Source organism: Schistocerca cancellata, chromosome 3 (assembly GCF_023864275.1).
Source record: "Schistocerca cancellata isolate TAMUIC-IGC-003103 chromosome 3, iqSchCanc2.1, whole genome shotgun sequence".
Classification (NCBI taxonomy): Eukaryota; Metazoa; Arthropoda; class Insecta; order Orthoptera; family Acrididae; genus Schistocerca; species Schistocerca cancellata.
The window spans coordinates 120,874,797-120,895,715 of NC_064628.1; the positions used below are offsets into that span (position 1 = coordinate 120,874,797).

Consider the following 20,919-nt stretch of genomic DNA (forward strand, 5'->3'; position numbering starts at 1 on the left):
AAAACTTAGTCCCTTGAAATTTTGAGACAATGTTGCATTTATTTATTTATTATTCGAATATCCTTCTCATTGTGTCCTGTAGATCTGCTCTTACTTGGGGTTCTGGGCAGTTTTTCTGAACTTTACTCCTTTTTCTAAACCTCACCAGTTCTTTTTCTTCACTCTTCTTCCTTCAACCCTTCTGTCAGAAGAAGAACCACTGCCTCCAGAAACCTACAGACTTAAATACCTTCCTATGAGCATTCTCCTGCCACTGCTGGGTGAATAGATTTTTTATCTGTTCAATTACCTTATATTTTCAAAAGCGATTATTTTTAAAGATGTTAGCAAAGATCTTATATTCATTTATTCAAAATCTGAAATCTCTGAAAGTTCTTCACCAACCACTTTGAAATTTTCACACAATATTGCATTCAAATATGTGCATTTTTATATACCTATGATAGTGTCATGTGGTATATTTTACAGTTTTATTTATTATATATCTAATATATGTTTATTTATACCCATATGGCACTCCTGTAGTTTTATAATAACATGCAGAATTTCAAAGCAGTCAGTAAAAAAAAAAATTCAGAGATACATGATTTTGAACAAATGAACATTTATACTTTTATTTTTAGACATTATTATTAACCAGAGTCATACTTGCTTCTATTAAATAAGATTACAGTACACCCCAATAAGTTAATGAAGGATTACAGCTGATGATTAAATAAGATTACAGTACACCCCAATAAGTTAATGAAGGATTACAGCTGATGATTCACCTTTTAAACCTAATAACTTGATCTTATAACAATAATGGAAATTCCTGGTTGGAGCAATACATAAAATAAGGAAAAGGCAGTGTGTGTATTATTGCCAGAAAAAAGACCTAGTGCTCAAAAGCTCATGTGAATATTGTTTTCTGTGTTATTGTGCTCTATGCACTGATCTGCTACAGCGGAATAGTTTCCTTTCCTTTATTTTAAACTGATCTTATAAAGCACTTCTTCATTTAATCTCATTTCCTGGAGTATGATTACCTTGCAGCTGATATTATGAGTATCGTCCTTATGAAGTGTGTTATCAACCAATTGTGTACTACTGCTGTTGCAGTACGCTGCAACTCGAATGGGAAATTTTGAATAAACCAAGGAATCTAATAATTGCAAGAGCTATTGTTTCCTTGTGTTTCAGGATCAACTTCTTAGTAACTGTGCTCTGCTGAATACTACCACAAAACTTACCTCTGACAACATTTGCTTAATTTCAGTGTCTGGTATGTCAGGCTGTCCTAATGTAGCAAATGTTAGCCTTAGGTCTTTAGAACTAATCACACCATCTTTATCCAGGTCAAACAGTTGAAATGCCTGAAAAGATAGACACATAATAGAGTGAAACATTGATTGTATAGTTGTGTGATCATATTTTGAACTACTGAAAGAGACATGTGCAGGTTTTCATAAACTGTTAGAAAAAAAGATGCAACAAGACTTTATACTAGTTAGTAAAACACTTTTTATTGTTGCATAAAACATTTAGTCTGGATAATCTTTATTTAATACTCTCTCCAAGATATAATGTCTTTTCCAATATGACAATTGTTGAATGACAAAGAGAACTGTGAGCTCAAGCATTTGTCAGTTAGGTGGAAGTGTGGCCAATAATTCCAGTCTCTTATACTGTTACTGAATGTGTAATCCATTATAATATAATATTTTGTAAAAAAATGGACAGTGCCAGTAAATTTTTATTGAATATTCAGTCAGTCTCTATTAAAACATTATGAAGCTAGCTTTAGTTTTGTACACTTTACTCAGTTGTAGCTATTTTGGGAAAGTTTGCGTGAATGATCTACCTGAAATATTGATACTGAACACTGATGTCTCCTGACATTATGCAGAATCCAGAATCTGAAAATGACATTGTTAATCTTAACCATGAAAATGAGAAGGAAAGACTCCTCATCATCTCGTCCTGTAAGTCTCCCCTGACCCAGGATTCTGGATGACTTTTCTAAACTCTACCCCTTTTCTTAAACCTCTCCAGTCCTTTTCCTTAGCTCCTCTTCCTCCCCTTCAACCCTTCTGCTGGAAGAAGGAACCACTACCTCCAAAAGCTTGTGTAAGTAACAGCAACAAAACATTTTTTTAATGTGTGTGTTCCCTTTCCACCACTTGATGAGTAGATCTTATTAAATTATATGGCCAAAAATTGATTATTTTCGTTGTTAACAATGAGAATGTTTTATAAACATAAATAAAAATTCTTAAAAAGTGTTTGTGCTACTTTCCTCAGCAAAATTAAGTAAAAGTGCAATTTAGTTAGTTATTACTTAACATGTGCACCTGGAGAAGAGAGTTCTCACACAGTTGCAGCAGAGCAAGTTGAGAATGTGTGGGAAGTAGTCAATAAGTGAAACTGAAAAGCAAGCAGAAAAGGTATACTACAGCAAATATCTGTCAGAAGTGTTGTGAGATACCATTTAATGTTCAAACCATTTTGATTATGATTGGTACAGGCTCTTTACACAAGTAGAAGGTAATATGTATAGATTTTTCTGAAAATTTGCTCCAGAAGCTGTAAGGGGGTGACACGTTTCTGTCATATACAGCTTTTAGCAGCAAGTTAACATTCCACTTATGTACCAAAGTAATTAGACACAACAAGAAAATGGTTCCACCATCCCAGTGATGTTCTCAGGAGCAGAAGAACAGCCTTCAACATCAAATAACTGTCAATACAAATGCGATGATACTGCAAATACTACTCTACCAGATGCACAAACACAGACAAAAATAACAAAAGCAACTGCACAACCCATTTAAAAAAAAAAAACCGTTAAGCAACCATTAGCTTCTCCAGCAGAGAAAGAGACTCCCACAGCAACAAAAACTGTCAATTAACAATCAGTTTTTACACCAGCAATAAAAAAAGAGACACCAACAGCAACCAAATCAGTCAACCCGTCATAAGTCTCACCAGCAGTGATAAACAAGATGACACCTACAGCAGAGAAAACAGTGGTCAACAGAAGAACTATTCTTCCTCATCCCAGATTCAATGATTTTTTTGTGGTCAGGACTGAAGAGGAAAAAGCTGCCACCCATTCAGCTGCAGCAAGTAAGGTAGAACCAAAAATTTCTCAACAGTGTTCAGTACTTTCTGGCTCTTACAATCAGCAAATTTACTTCCACAATGTACAAGGACTCAGAAACAAAGTGAGTGAAATAGAAATTTTAATAAATAGTAACAGTGAATTATCAAATATGCAAATACTATGTATTACTGAGCACTTAATGAGCTGTTCTGAAATTGAATGTGTTATGATACCACAGCTCAAACTGATAAATCATTTCTCAAGGAAAAAATTCAAGTGTGGAGGGAGCTGCATATTTGTAAAAAAACAATGCTATTGCTCTACCACTGGACATACGCAACTCTCACAGCATTGAAAAAGACGTAGAATTATCGGGTATAGAAGTCACTGAACATTGTATTTACTTAATATCAGTAAACAGATCACCCTCAGGCAACCTAAACTGTTTCTATAAGAACTTGGCCTTAGTATTAGAAAATCTAACTAAACAGAAATCCTACAGAATTGTAAACTGTGGCGATTTTAACACAGATTTCCTAGTAGAAGATAGTGACCATGTAAACTTCAAAAACTTTGGATCTCTACAATCTGGAACTAAAGGTTAAATCTCCAACCAGAATAACCAACCGCAGTGAATCTTGTCTTGACCAATAGCTACTAACACAGAAGGCACAGCATGCTCTGTAAAGCTAGGATTCTCTGACCACAATGTCCTAATTATATGGACACCAGTAAGCAAGCCCCCTCAAAAAAGCTTACAACACAAACTAGAAATTTCTGTCAAAGCAATATCCACACCTTTCTGTCCCACATGCAAACAGAAAACGGCAGGATATATATCAGTCTCAAAATGTAGATGACAAATTTGAGACTTTTCTAAATACCTTTAGTTATTATTTCAACTACCACTTCCCCTTAAAAACAAAAAATGTTTCCAATAACAGTAAATTTCTCCAAGTGGATGACCCCAGGTATTATCACCTCAGCAAAAAGAAAAAGAGAACTCTTCAACCTGAGCAAGACCAAATTTGGCAATACTGAAAAATTTAAGAATTACTTTACCAAAAATAAAAAAATCTTTAGAAATGTAGTTAATGCAGCCAAAAAGCTGCAAAATGATAACATGCTCAAATTATCAGCTACCAAAAGTAAATGCATGTGGAAAATCATTAATACAGATATTGGCAGAAATCAACAGCTGACAAGTAATATGAACCAAAAAATAAATGGAAAATCAATCACAAACAAAAAAGAAATAGCAGATGAATTTCACTCATATTTTATTAAAAATGTTGAAAGTCTCACAGACCACCTTAAAAATAATCATCTCCCAAACTTAGTACAAAACAACTGCACCAACACACTGTTCTTATTACCAACAACAGAGGCAGAAACAGAAAAAATTATTCATACAAAAATTAAGAAAAAATCCTATGCAGGACAAGATCAGATCCCCTGCTTTCTTCTCCATAACTGCAGCAACCTCATAAGTAAACCACTCACATAAGAAACTCTTCATTCCTCAACGGCATATTTCCTAATAAACTCAAGACTGCAAAAATCATACCCATTCATAAAAAGGAAGTTAAGATGAAATCAGCAATTACAGGCCAATAGCAGTACTCTCAGTATTCAGCAAAAATTTGAATATACTATGGCAGACAGACTAAATTAATTTCTGAAAAAAAGAAATGCCATATCACCTGCTCAGTTTGGTTTCCAAGGAGGAAAAACCACAACTGATGCAATACAGCAACTCCTAGATTACACCTTAACACTAGTAGACAAGAAGCTTGCAGCCATAGGTATTTTTCTTGACCTAACAAAGGCATTTGATATGGTCAGTCACAATATACTGCTCCAAAAAATTTGTTCGCATGGAATAAGGGGCACTGGCCATGACTGGTTTAAAAGCTACCTCAAAGACAGAAACCAATATGTCCAAATGAATGTAACCGATTGACCAGGAATTGCTAATACTGTACTACACAAATCACAGAACATGGAGTTCCCCAAGGCTCAGTGTTGGACCCTTATTATTCTTACTTTATGTAAATGACCTCCTCTTAAATTTACACAATAACAGAACCTTCCTCTTTGCTGATGATAACACAATTATGATATCTGACTCAAATGAACATCTTTAAGATGCAATAAACAGGAGCACAGCACGCCTAAACTCACAGACTACTCCTAAATATAAAAAAAGACAGCTGGTATTACTTTCCACACAGTCTAGAATAAAAACCCACCAGTACCAAATATATCACTGAGTGATGATAAAATCAACTATGTAAAGGAAACCAAATTTTTGGGGGTTACCATTACTGACACACTTACATGGAAAAGTCATATTGATATAATCTGCACCAAATTGAGTAAAGTATGTTCCATGATTAGACAAATAAGGAATATTGTTAATACCAACACCCTCACATCAATGTACTATGCTCTTTTCTACTCTATATTAAGCTATGGAATTATCTTTTGGGGCCGCAGTACAGAAGCAGTGATTCTGTTTAAACTACAAAAAAAAGTAGTTAGAATAATATTATTCAGACAGCAGAAAGAATCTTGTAAACCACTGTTCCAGAATCTGAACATATTATCCCTCCCATGTCAGTACATACTGGACCTACTATGTTTCACCAAGAAAAATATTAGCAACTTAGATATAAACTCAGACTGGCACCAACATGATACAAGGTCAAAGAACTCTCTACGAGTAATTCCTCATTCAACAAAACTATACAGTAAAGATGTCAAATATATGAGAATAAAACTCTACAATCATCTGCCAATACCAGTGAAGAACATTACATAAGTGAAGGATTTTAAAGTAAAACTATGGTCACTCCTAATTAAACACTGCCTCTACAGCATACAGGAATTCCTCGAAAACAACCTGCTTTAAGGAACTGCTATAAGGAACACCTCAACAAAAACATCAGCTAATGAATCCCAAACTACTGACCTTACATAACATAACTGAATGTAATTAATATAATAGAGGGAAACATTCCACATCGGAAAAATATATTTAAAAAACAAAGATGCTGTAACTTACCAAAAGAGAAAGCACTGGTATGTTGATAGACACAAAAAAATACACAAATACACACACAAATATTCAAGCTTTCGCAACCCAAGGTTGCTTCATCAGGAAAGAGGGAAGGAGAGGGAAAGATGAAAGGATGTGGATTTTAAGGGAGATGTTAAGGAGTCATTCCAGTCGTGGGAGCGGAAAGACTTACCTTAGGGGGTAAAAAGAACAGGTATACACTCGCACACACACACACATATCCATTCACAAATATACAGACACAGGCAGACATATGTAAATGCAAAGAGGTTGGAAAGAGATGTCAGTCGAGGTGGAAGCACAGAGGCAAAGATGTTGTTGAATGACAGATGAGGTACAAGGGGCGGAAACTTGAAATTAGTGGAGGTTGAGGCCTGGTGGGTAATGGGAAGAGAGAATATATTGAAGGGCAAGTTCCCATATCCAGAGTTTTGATAGGTTGGTGTCAGTGGGGAGTATCCAGATAATCATGACGGTGTAACACTGTGCCAAGATGTGCTGGCCAAGCACCAAGGCATGTTTATCCACTGGGTGATCCTCATTACCAACAAACACTGTCTGCCTGTGTCTGTTGATGCGAATGGACAGTTTGTTGCTGGTCATTCCCACATAGAAGGCTTCGCAGTGAAGGCATGTCAGTTGGTAAATCACGTGGCTGTTTTCACACGTGGCTCTGCCTTTGATTGTGTACACCCTCCGGGTTACAGGACTGGAGTAAGTGGTGGTGGGAGGGTGCATGGCACAGGTTTTACACCGGGGACAGTTACAAGGGTACGAGCCAGAGGGTAGGGAAGGAGGTTTGGGGATTTTATAGGGATGAACCAAGAGGTTACAAAAGTTAGATGGATGGCGGAAAGACATTCTTGGTGGAGTGGGGAGGATTTCATGAAGGATGGATCTCATTTCAAGGCAGGATTTGAGGAAGTCGTATCCCCGCTGGAAAGCCACATTCAGAGTCTGATCCAGGCCCGGAAAGTATCCTGTCACAAGGGGGCACTTTTGGAGATCTTCTGTGGGAGGTTCTGGGTTTGAGGGGATGAGGAAGTGGCTCTGGTTATTTGCTTCTGTGCCAGGTCGGGAGGGTAGTTCGGGATGCAAAAGCTGTTTTCAGGTTATTGGTATAATGGTTCAGGGATTCAGGACTGGAACGGATTCGTTTGCCACAAAGAACTAAGCTGTAGGGAAGGGACCGTTTGATATGGAATGGGTGGCAGCTGTCATAATGGAGGTACTGTTGCTTGTTATAGGTTTGATGTGGACGGATTTGTGAAGCTGGCCATTGGACAGATGGAGGACAATGTCAAGGAAAGTGGCATGGGATTTGGAGTAGGACCAGGTGAATCTTATGGAACCAAAGAAGTTGAGGTTGGAGAGGAAATTCTGGAGTTCTTCTTCACTGTGAGTCCAGATCATGAAGGTGTCATCAATAAATCTGTATCAAACTTTGGGTTGGCGGGCTTGGGTAACCAAGAAGGCTTCCTCTAAGCGACCCATAAGTAGGTTGGCGTACGAGGAGGCCATCCTGGTACCCATGGCTGTTCCCTTCAATTGTTGGTATGTCTGGCCTTCAAAAGTGAAGAAGTTGTGGGTTACAATGAAGCTGGCTAAGGTAATGAGGAAAGAGGTTTTAGATAGGGTAGCAGGTGACCGGTGTGAAAGGAAGTGCTCCACTGCAGTGAGGACCTGGACGTGCGGGATGTTTGTGTATAAGGAAGTGGCATCAATGGTTACAGATTGGGTAGGGATTCCAGGAGTTTGAGAAAGTGGTTGGTGTCTTCGATAAAGGATGGGAGACTGCATGTAGTGGGTTGAAGGTGTTGATCTTCATAGGCAGAGATATGTTCTGTGGGGGCTTCGTAACCAGCTACAATGGGGTGGCCGGGATGTTTGGGTTTGTGAATTTTAGGAAGTAGATAGAAGGTAGGGGTGCGGGGTGTCAGTGGGGTCAGGAGGTTGATGGAGTCAGGTGAAAGGTTTTGTAGGGAGCCTAAGGTTCTGAGGATTCCTTGAAGCTCTACCTGGACATCAGGAATGGGATTACCTTGGCATACTTTGTATGTAGTGTTGTCTGATAGCTGACGCAGTCCCTCAGCCACATACTCCCGACAATCAAGTACCACGGTCATATTTTTGTGTGTGTTTGTGTGTGTTTTGTGTCTATCAACATACCAGCACTTTCTCGTTTGGTAAGTTACAGCATCTTTGTTTTTTTTATATATATATATAACTGAATGTAAGTTTTATTGGTATTAATGCTAAATTCTGATACAGAATAAATATAAGACCTAAGTACATTACACATGTGATATAAATATGTAATCATTTTATAGATTCATAGACATGTACCTCTTCTTATAAATGCCTAATATGTATCAAATGGCCTGTCCTATATCATGATGTGCATTTATGTACAATGTATGATTCAGAGGATCAAAACAAACAAATAAATAAATAAATAAATAGATGAAAATTGGGGATGCAGCTTTGGGAAAAATACATGGCGAACCTAAATTCGTAACTACTGAATGAAAGAAATCCTTTTTCAGATATACAGTGCTATTTGAAGCTCTGGAAAATCCATTTCCTAATGCATATAAGTTAGTTTATCCAAAGACCAGAAAATGATTTGGTTTGACAAACATTATAGAAACTGAAACCTTACGTTACAATTTGTTAACAGTATATCTCCAGTAGGATTAATCATGCACACTTGATATAATTTTATTGATGCTAAAGGAAAATTTATCACACAACTATGTATCCCCAATGTATCCCCATGAGTATTCTCACTCTTTGTGAGCTATACGCTACCTGACCACAAAGCTCAGATTCATGTAGTATAACTTCCTTATTTTGTTCTTCTGTGTTTCATTTTCTCTTTGTTCTTTCTATGTATCTAGAAATATATGTTCTGTGTATCTACAAGTGTCTACCTATGTATGATCAATTGTTGTCAGACATTCAGTATTCTCATTTTTATCCTCATTAGAAAATATGTTGGTATATGACCTTAAAGTGTGTATTTATTGTGTAAATGGTTAGCTATCTATTATTCAGAAGCCACTGTGCAGTTCCTTTGTTGTTCATTTAACATCAGTGCCTTTAATTTAATCTTGGAACATATGTAATTACAGTCTTCTATGATACAATTTTATGCATTCAGTTCTGTCTATTTTATACTTATATCATCCTTCCTGTATCCTGTGCCTACTTATTACACCAATATATTGTCATTATCATACCTTTAATAACATATGACAATTGTTTGTATGTGGGAATCACCAACAACCACCTTTCCACACAAATAAATGACCACTGCCAAATTAGGGTCAAGAACACATTTGACCATCTAGTGAAAGAACACACTGCTGAGCACAAAATACTCAATTCCAATGACTGGTTCACAACTTGTGCCATATGGGCTCACTGTACCCCCTCCTCTGTCTCCTCTCTCCATTTTCCATGAATTATGTAGATGGGAACTATCCTTACCACACTTCCTTTGCTCCTACAATCCTCCCAACCTTGATCTCCAGTAGCACCCATTCCACACACTGCATCCCAATGTCCCCCAGTTTTCTAATTTTTACACTTGATTTCCCTTTTCCTTCACTTTGCTCCCCCTCTGCACCTTCTTCCTCCTCTCACCAACTCCACCTAATACAACCCCTTACCTCTCTCAGACTACAGCACTGGTATTAGTTAAACGTGTGTGTGTGTGTGTGTGTGTGTGTGTGTGTGTGTGTGTGTGTATGTGTGTGTGTTCTGCATCAATTATCTCTGAAGAAGGACATTGTCCAAAAGGTTAGCAACGTATTTAGTCAGATTGTTTCTATGGCTATTGACCATTCAGCACCTCAACTATATGGTGAGGTGCTATTTTTATGTCTACCAGTATTTCCTAATGGTTCATAATTATTGTTTGCTTGTTTCACTATTCAGTCATCCCCATTCTGTTGATGTGTTTTTTCCTTTTTACACATCCTGGCTCTACTTTTTTGCTTCTTACAGGAAATGCATGGTCCAGTCATATTAATATGACCACCGTCTGTCTTTGATAGCAATGAACAATAACCACTCACAGATGGCAAGTGGCACCACTAGCAGTGGAAGGTATATAAGGTATTTTGGGGGGCATTTTTGGTGGGCATGGAAAACAATGCAGTCATTGTCGTAAGGTGAAAACAGAACAATTTATCTCATGTCCAAAATGGCCTGATCATTGGCTTTCGGGCCAAGGGTGGCATCATTTCTGAAAGGGCCAAGGGTGGCATCATTTCTGAAACAGCTAAGTTTGTAAACTGTTCACATGCCACCGTGGTTAAAGTATACTGTACATGGCAAAACGGCATTAGGTATCACTGGTGCCGAGGCCATGAATGACAAGGTGAACGATGGCTGCGGAGATGTAAATGGGTGAACAGACATGCCACTATTGAGCAACTGGCCACAGTGAACCAAGGACTACCAACAGTGTCTCCTCAACCACATTCAGTGGATGTTGCTGAGTATGGGTCTCCACAGTAGGCACTTGGTTCAGGTACCCATGCTGACTTCTGCTCTTCAGTGACGAAAGCTGGAATTTGTATGCCAATGCCACAACTGGATGTCCACTGAGTAGCAACAGAGGAAACACATTTTATGCTTCATTGGACAGATGGCAGTTGGCATGTACAGCATGAAAAGTCTGAGAGTAAACACCCTGCAACAATGATCAGAAGGGTCGAGGTTGGAGGGCATTCCCTGGGCAATCTTGTAATTCTGGTAGGCACAATGAATTAATACAAATATGCTTCTTTTCTTGGGGACCATGTCCAACCTACATGCAGGTTGTTTTTCCTAGGCACGATGGCATCTACCAGCAGAGCAATGCAATGTGTCACACAGCTTGTAGTGAACAAGTGTGGTTCAAAGAGCACCAGATGAGTTTATTGTACTCTCTTGGCCACCAAACTCCTCAGATTTAAACCTGAATCTCTGGGACTACCTCAATCAGGCTGTTCACGCTGTGCAACCTCAATCTAGCTCAGCTGACTACGGCACTAGAGTCAGCATGGCTCCACATCACTGTCAACACCTTCCAGACCTTCACTGCCTCTCTTTTTGCTCATCTCACTGCAGACTGCACTGCAAAAGGTGGTTATTCAGCCTTTTGATGGGAGTTCACATTAGTGTGACTGGACAGTGTATTACAGATTTCTCATATAATATTGTTATGTTTTTACCTCTAAGCATACATCCTTTTACTTGTCTTACAAATTTTATTACAGACAAATGTAGTTTTCTTTTGTCAATCTTAGCTGGAGGGCAGGGTGGAGAGTAAAAATCATAGAGGGAGACCAAGAGATGAATACACTAAGCAGTTTCAGAAGGATGTAGGCTGCAGTAGGTACTGGGAGATGAAGAGGCTTGCACAGGATAGAGTAGCATGGAGAGCTGCATCAAACCAGTCTCAGGACTGAAGACTACAACAACAACAACATCTTAGCTCCTGTGCAGGTTTCGGTTCCATACTTTATTATAGGAGTATCAATTGCTTTATAAAATTACAGCTCTGTATTCTTCCTTATCTGTCCACCAAGTCTTATGTGCGTTGTGCTACATATCATTAAAGACTTGTGTAGTTTATTACTGATGATATTTTCATCTTCTATGTGAATTTCATAGCCTAACAATGGAAAGTGTGTCACCTGTTCTATTGGGTTTTCACACATTATTATTTTAGAACATACTGGAACTTTCCACTTGAAGACCATGAGTTCAGTATTCTTTTTTCTTCTTTTTTATTGAAACTTTTAGAAGACAGTTCTCAGATATTTCACTCAGGTGTGGTATTGCAGAATGAAGATCATTTTCTGTCTGTTGAATTATTTTTGGTTGTCAGAAAAGAGTAAAGGTCTTAATTTATGTGTCATGGTGTAACTCTGATACCTTGCTTAACTTCACATATCCATTGTCATCTATGCCACCACTACAAAAAGTAAGTGAAACATTAAACTGTTTGTTTCAATCCTGTGTTCATAATGGTCCTGTTTTCTCTTTGTCTGTATTTGTTATAATTTCTATGTGATGGTATAAAACCTCTATAATTTTGTTAAATACATGGGGAACATTCATTTTTCCATGGTGTTGGAAAAAGCTTGCTTCTGTTTACTTAACTGAAATCCTTTTCACATATATAAATATGGTGTTGTGGTCTTCAGCCTGAAAACTGGTTTGATGCAGTTCTCCATGACAGTCTATCCACTGAAAACCTCTTCATATCAGCATAACTCTTGCAGCCTACACCTGCATGAACCTGCTTGCTGTAATCAAGCCTTGGTCTCCCTGCACAGTTGTTCTCCCTCATCATTTCCTACCATTATTTTAATTCACGGTAACTCATCATTGAAGAAAACTATTTGTTGTACAGACCTTTAAACAGTTGGGTAAAGTGACAACAGCCTCACAGTACAATTATTCTCTTATAAAGTTTACTGACAAAAATCACTAATAGTTCAAAATCAATAGTAACATTCAGAAATATAATATTAAAATGAGAAACTACTTCCACAATCCTTTCCTTAGCCTTGATTTGGTATGTTAGGGGGTGAGGTATTAAGATATAAAAACCTTTTAACATCTACCCAGTGTGTAAATAGTTTGATATATAATAAAAACAACTTCAAAAACAAACATGCTTGTTTCAAAGAGGAAAAGCAATATTGAAAATTGCGATTTTTTTTCAGTGTGTTCATGTTTTTCAGTGAGAAAATACATTATACTTGTAAAACTGAATTGTTCCACATCATCATTAGAGGCTGCAGTTATGATCAGTGGAACATGCAAATGTCTAAATTAACTAAACTTCTCCCCAAATTTGATTCAATAACTCTTCATATGTGAATCCCTCTAATCTTCATCATTATTCTGTAACACTACATTTCAAAAAATGGTTCAAATGGCTCTGAGCACTATGGGACTTAACATCTGAGGTCATCAGTCCCCTAGAACTTAGAACTACTTAAACCTAACTAACCGAAGGACATCACACACATCCATGCCTGAGGCAGGATTCGAACTTGCGACCGTATCGGTCGCGCGGCTCCAGACTGAAGCGCCTCGAACCGCTCAGCCACCTCGGCTGGCCATTACATTTCAAAAGCTTCTGTTCTGTCTTATCTGAACTGTTTATCTGTACTCTTATAAATACACTGGGCTCTTATTTCAGGATAACACATACATCTTCTGACAGAATAGATTAAATAATAATCAAGAAATAGGCCAAGAATTGTGTTAAGTATTACAGCAATATCAAGCCTTAAAATAAAACAAAGGATATGTGATCTGTTGTGTAGTTGGATTTGAGAGCCTCATGTTGTCAGAAGATCTCTTATATTTTCATAATGTGGCAAAGTGCACAATTCAGCACTACTGCAAGATATTTCACACTCTGTTTAGTGGACATTGGTTTGTGACCTTTACTCTAGTGACTACTTCCTGATCTGGCAAATCTGACAGACAGAGCATTTCCTAAAACAAAGCCACCATGATAAGCACTCTGTAAGATGAACTGCACAGTGGTCAGCCATAGATTGGACATATAGTATCCATGGATGGGTGGACTACTTCACCAGCATGATCTACCATGCCACTTATGTATCCCTATCCCATTTTTAGGACTCACTCTGTGGAGCAACAGGTGTCATTTTGCAAACAGAGGGAGATGTGTGGTTCAGTAGTGTCACAACCGCATACCACTTGCTGAGAATGTTTTTCGTAAAAAGTCAATTTACACCCTTAAAAAATGAAGTTTATTCACAACAAGACACACACACCAGATGCTACTAGGGGACAGTGCAAACTATAGTAAGTCCATATTATAAAGCAAAGTCCGGTCCAAGCAAATATAACACCATGGGCAGCATGGTAACACTTGTGGCATGCACTCCACTGCTCGCATCAACCCACACAGGGGCCAGAGTCATCTTGGCCTGTGCTGACTTATATGCTGGAATCCCATCAGAGGACATGCCTGAGGATCAGAACCACCTGAGTGATGGTGTCGTAGTAATGTTATCTATACTAATTTTGTGCCAGCTTCTCAGTTTCTACAGTAATTTCAAGAATTTCAAGAATTTTATTCACCATAGATCATTTTACAATGATATTGGCTTCGTCATACAAGATGTACTAGTACATACAGAATAACAAAATAAACTTCTGTCAATACAGTATAAATACATTTGAAGCATGGCAGTGTACCAAATTACAAAGGATAGCTTTTAAAAGGTAACACAACAAGCTATCTTATAATCTAATATAATATGGTATTTTATTGTTTATAGTATAAACTTTGTAATTACACACGATTAACCACAGCACAAAATAATATGTTTAACTACAGACAACTTTTACATGCTTATATTCTCCTCAGGCATCTCAAAGAATTCTTTAATGTCATAGAATGGATGATCTGACAGCCAGCTGTACCACTTAATTTTAAAAGAATTTGTATCCATAGACTGAACATGAATTGGCAGTTTATTGAACATTTTGAGTGGGTTAACTTTGTGGGAATTTCCTGTTCTCGCTAATCTGTGGCGCGGTATGTCTAAATTACCATTCACCCTGGTGTTGTGTTCGTGTATTTCCTTTCTGGCAATAAATTCTGAAATATTATTTTTAATATAGAGTACAGACACATAGATGTATAAATTTATAATTGTAAGTATTCTGAGTCTGGAAAAAAGAGGACGACAGTGCTCCCTATGACCTCTTTTACATATTACACGTATGACTTTTTTTTGTAATTTCAATACGTTTTTGATGTGAGGGGAGTGCCCCCATATAATAAGACCATATGAAATATGTGACTGGAATAGCCCAAAGTATGTCACCCTAAGGTACTCCAAGCTCACTACCTCCCTTAGTTTCAAGAGAAGGTATGCCACCCGAGATATTTTTTCACATACATGATTGACATGTTCATCCCAATATAGTTTTGAGTCAATGTGAATACCTAAGAGTTTTACCGACTTATTGCCTACTTCATTTGATGTTCCCATTAAAAGTTGTTGTGTTTTGTCAGGGTTGCATAGGAGCTTATTGGCTGCAAACCTGTCCAGGGCCTTATCTAGTGTTTCTTTTGTTAGGTTATTCAGATCTGAAATGTTCTGATGTGTGGTAAGTAGTGTTGTATCGTCAGCATAACACACAACAGGGTGAGCTATATTTTTAGGTAAATCATTAATAGCGACAATGAAGAAGAAGGGTCCAAGGATAGACCCTTGTGGTACACCTGTGCTGATTTCCATGATGGAAGAATTTAAATTTCTGACTGAAACGAATTGTTTTCGGTTACTTAAATAAGAATTTATCACAGATAAAGTGCTCCCTCTCACCCCATAAAACTCTAGTTTCCCCAGTAGTATGTCAACAGGAATGCAATTGAAAGCTTTGCTTAGGTCACATAATACCAGTGATACCATGTTATTATTTTCAAAAGCTGTTAAGGTTTGGTCAATGATTTCCAAGATGGCCCCTGTTGTGTTCTTCCCTTTTCGAAAGCCAAACTGATTGTTACATAGGATATTGTGTTTTTCAAAGAAGTTGCTTATTTGTGTGTGTATCAGCGCCTCAAATACCTTTGAGAATATTGGAACAATGGAGACTGGTCTGTAGCTTTGGGGGAGATGTTTGTCTCCTTTTTTAAAAACTGGGACAACTTTTGATACCTTGAGTGCATCTGGAAAAACTCCAAATTCTACACATTTATTAAAAATATAAGCTAATGGTTTGGCGATTGAGTGTATTGTCTTTTTAATTATGTTATTTGATAACCAATAACAGTCCATACTTTTAGAACCTGAAAATTTGGATACAGCTTTTATAACATCAGCAGGTGTGACAGCCCTCCATTGAAATGCCAGGTTAACAGGCAGTGGTGTTCCAACAAGGTTCATTGCAGATGAATTTGTTGCTTTGATACTGTTACTTATTTCTTTAACTGAGTTTAAAAAGTACTCGTTTAATTCTTCAGCATCAAGCAGAGCTGTTTCTGTGTGTTTCGGTGTATTCTCTTGTTTTATTATTTGCCAGGCTGCCTTGCATTTATTGGGAGCTCTTTCTATATAGTTCTCCACTGCTTGCTGTTTTGCCAGAAGAAGTTTAGCTTTATAGTATTTTTTGCATTTCAGATATGACCTATGAATGTTCACACTCTGTTCTGCCCCTTGGTCAGAGGCTTTTTTATGCATCTGGTACAGCATATGCAAGTTTCCTCTAATTTCTACTAGCTCTTGTGTGAACCAGTTCAGGCTTTTCTTTTTCATTTCATTTGGATATCTAATTTTTTTTACTGGTGAGCAAGAATACCATAAATCTGTGTACTTTTTAAAGAAGTTACCAAAGCTAATTTCAGCTTCCCTTTTTACAGATTGACAATTATATATAAAGTCCCAATCTGCACTTCCTAATCTATCAACAAACATATTTATGTACTCTTCCTTCTGTCTTCGTACCACTACTACTTTAGATTCTTCAGTTTTAACTGGCTGCCTCTTACAGAGGGTAAGAAGTAGTGGCTCATGATCTGCAAGTCCACTTCCTGCAAGTCTAACTGTAAAATCCTCCCTATGGAAATTCACAATAACATTGTCTATACAGGCCATCTTACGTGTGGCACAGTTATTTGTACAATAGAGGTCTAATGATCTTAGCATATTCAAAAATGTCCTAGCAACTGGTCTCTGTGTGTTTACCATTTCTATGTTGAAATCACCACATATAGCAATTCTCGTTTTACTCTTCAATATTTTTTTAATTATTAATTCACATTTTTCAATAAACAAATTTACATCACCATCTGGCGACCTGTATAGACTAACTACCACTATATTTTCATTCATTAGTTTTACACAACTAAACTCCTGATATAGCTCTGAGGAGTATGTAGATACATCAATTCTGGAAAACATTATTCCTTCTTTGACAAAAATTCCCGCCCCACCATTCTTTCTCTGTTTTCTACATATCATGTCTCCCACAACATACCCTGTTAACCAGTGCTCAGATACACATATAACATCTACATGCTCAGTGTTCATAAATGTTCTAATTCTAAAATTTTATTTCTAATACAACATATGTTAACTTGTAGAAAAGTAAGTAGTTTGTCTCTGCCTGTATTCCTCTGAGAGCAATTTGACTTTATATTTGAAGTTGTAGGTTCCGTTAATGTCTTTAATCTTGATGCACTGTGATCATGTGTGTTATGATAGTCACATACCTGTTCATCCACTTCGTGACTCACTTTGTTAACTGCTTTCGTCTGTGAAACCACTGCTGATCCCACCAAAAAGCCTGGTCCCTCGGTTGTGGTTTCTTTTTTCGGGTTGACTGCCGTACTCCACGTGTTGGTATTCTCATCCCTTGAGCTTGATTTGCTGTTCTTCTTTTTACAAGTAGGTCTCTCTTCTTATATGGTGCCTTCTTTCCTGCCACCTTATTTGCTGCTTCTTCAGACTTTTGCACTGTCCTCTTGGGTAAGTTTATTGCTTGAGTAATTGTCCTCTCCCCACAAACAGAGTTCACTTTTAAGGATTCTGTTGTCATTTGTGCTTGAGTTGTGTCAATAACAATTCTCACTGATTCTTTATCTGAGACTTCAGTATCCTTCCATTGAAGTTCTATTGCTGGTTTGTACACTTTCCTGTTTGTTTCCACTGATTCATAAATCCTTGTGGCAATTAGTTCTTTACCAGTTGCATTAAGGTGTTGTCCATGTGCTGTATAAAGCTCCTTGTTACTCGGAGTATCAATAAAACAAGTGTTATGGAAGCCTTTCACTGTTTTTTTTAGTTTTCTGTTTGCAGATTGAATTTCTTGGTTTACACAAGACCATTTAGGCAGGTCATGTCTATGTGGTACACCAACCACAATCACTTTTGTATTTGTATTTTGTAATGCTGACAAGGCTTTATGTGGTGAACGAATTGCCAACTTGGTTTCATTCTTTGCTACATCGTTAGCCCCTGCCCAGATAACTGCAAAATCTTCACTTGTCAACTTATGGATCTCATTGCATTTTTTTAGTATTACACTAGTGGGGGCATCTGGTATCACCTTCCCTTCAACATCATATTTATTTGAAGCTAAGTTTAAAATGTTTCTTGCACAGTCTCTGCCATGGCTATCTGAGGCAACGAATATTTTGGGTCTCCTATTCACTGACTGACTCTCAGAGCAAAGGTTTGCATTTTCATTGGTGCACCCATAGATTGATTTCCTTTTTGAACTGCGTTCTGTGTTGTGGTATGCACACTGTGTTGTGAATCGTGATTTATGTTGGGTGCATCAAATCTGTAGTTTTTGCACATTTCTATCTTGCCTGATTCTTGCTTCTGTAGTTCGTTTGTTAGCAAACATATAATTGTTTTTGAATACTTAAGTTCCTTTCTTACTATTCTGAGTTCATTCTGTAACTTTTCGCATAGACACACTTTTAACGGGTCTGTTTTGATTTCGTCCATATCGTCACCGTCAGTACGAAAACAATCACTGCATTTCCAGCTTTTCACTCTATTCGTTGAATTTACACATGAGTAATGGAATTTCCTGTTACACTTTACACAACACACACCTTTTCTTGCTGTTTTGTTACAGGAACATGGTTTATTCCACGCTTCCTCACTTATTTCGTAAATAGAATTAAAATTTTCCAAACTGGTCGCGGGCATTGTGCACTAGTTAGTTTCAAAGCACAAAATGTCCCTGTTCTTTCAACAGATCGCCGTATTTTTAGTTACTCACCGAGAACAATTACTAATCCACATATACACACCATAATATGTTTAACTTAAGCTCGTTAAACGATCAAAGTAACTTATTTTGTTCACACATTTATCAGTACACACTATACAGCCATTCCAAAGACTACATGTTGTTAATGTAGCAATTAGTGGCCACTAAAGGATAAGAACCTAGGTGATGTATGGTCCAGAGAAGCCACTACTGGGGAAGGTGGCAGAGAAATGTCCCTGGGCACTGCTGTGAAACTCCAGGGCAGAATGGTGCTCAGTGGGAGTTGCATGATTCATCCCAGAACCAGAGGGTCTGCCAGGGATGGAGAAACTGACAGCCACTGACCAGGATGGAGGAGGTGAAGTTGACATTGGTTGTGCTGCTCATGGCTGGAGGCCATGGGATAGATCACGGAACCTTGTTGGGCAGAGATCATCCCATGGATCCAGGTTGTGTGGCATACAGAGATTGTCCCATGGATCCAGGTTTGATGGCATTGGAGCTTGCGCTGGTGATCCAAGTTTGGTGGAATCTGAGCTCATGGGTCCACACTGGGGTGCCCATCTGGAAAGGAGAAGCCTGAACAACAACATAACAACATGCAACTTTGGCAGATGCGAAATATCCAAGAGGGTGCATTGATGGATGGCCCATTCTGCTGGACTGCAGCCTTTAGTGAGAGCAGCCTTGAAATTTACTAGAAGACCACAACATGTATTAAATGCAGTGGTGGACATCATTTCCTTTCAGGTAGTAGCTGTAACATCATCTTCTTCTTGTTCAAGTCCATTGGCCAAGGGACTGAAAACCATGGCTGTCATTGGCAGTTGCCTGAAAGAATAATTGTGCAAATTGTATTTTAGTCCTTTTGCTGTTTCATGAATCATAAAGCAAGAAAAGAGTTTGTTCCAAAATACTGCTTACTGTGTGGTTAGCTATGACAAGAACATTTACTGGATGAGTTACTTGTTGTAAGTAAAACTGTAAGTTTTTCTTGTTGGAACACCTGATAGCATCCTAAGGCCTACAGGCTTCTCTCCCCTGCCTTCATGGGTGGCACCTCTAAACTTAAGTAAGTAGATTGGTTTAGAAAGAATATAAAAGCACCAGTGGCCAGAAGTAATTTCACAGTGTGTTTGACTGTGAACACATCTAAGTACATTTGCTAGGTTTTTTCTTGAGAAGTCTATGCTTCTATAGTTCTGTCAGTTACTTGGCATATTTTCATAGGTCGGGACATATCTGCATTAGAACTGCTCTGCAGCAGTGTGCTTCTTGCAGTTGTCCTTTTCTTACCCACCTGGAGGATGTTGTGTGTTAGTGGGATGTGTGTGTGGCAAAGGAAACAATGTTTACTACAGGGCAGTGGCACTGTTGCTGACACAGCTCGTTGTTACTGGCATGGGTGTTTACAAGATCACCCTACCCACAGAGTAGTTGATGACCCTGTGGGAGGTGGTGTGATGTCTAAAGTAACTGTTTCAGGGGAGCTGAATACTGTGACAGAGTTGACTTCCTCAATATGTGGTTCCTCACTTCTGCATCTGGAGCAAAGCAAAAGGGGGGGGGGGGGGGGGGGAGGGTAAGACACATTTTAACATGCCTAATTAGGTATATACACATAATTCAGCCCACAAAAGCATTTAAAATTGTAGTTTCTATTTGATCATTATAGTTTGCTCATTGCATTTGATTGATTGAGGCTCTTTTCAAATTCTGACTGGCTGCAATAATATGTGTCTACATAAAAAAATGTTCTTGCAATGAGGAAAACATTCCAGGGAACTCAGGTTCTACAGCTCCTGATACTCTGTAGTATTTGGTTGAACACTAATAAATATTCCATGGTGAAAAATCTATACTTTCACCTAATTATGAAAGTGTTCAAAGCCCTTCTTTAGACCAGCAAAGGAGACATGGAGACATGACATGATGAAGAATTTTGGTTGTGTTACCATGACCATCAATC

General features: G+C 38.0%; 1 protein-coding gene across 2 annotated transcripts in view; it reads right to left on the reverse strand.

The window, feature by feature from the left end:
- LOC126177142 (myosin regulatory light polypeptide 9-like) overlaps nt 1–20,919 on the reverse strand; it is a 102,022-nt gene that overhangs the window by 33,614 nt on the left and 47,489 nt on the right. For both annotated transcript variants that reach the window (XM_049924413.1, XM_049924412.1), the window contains exon 3: nt 1,233–1,355. In XM_049924413.1, coding sequence (XP_049780370.1) covers nt 1,233–1,355 — 123 coding nt within the window. The remainder of the gene's footprint in view (nt 1–1,232; nt 1,356–20,919) is intronic.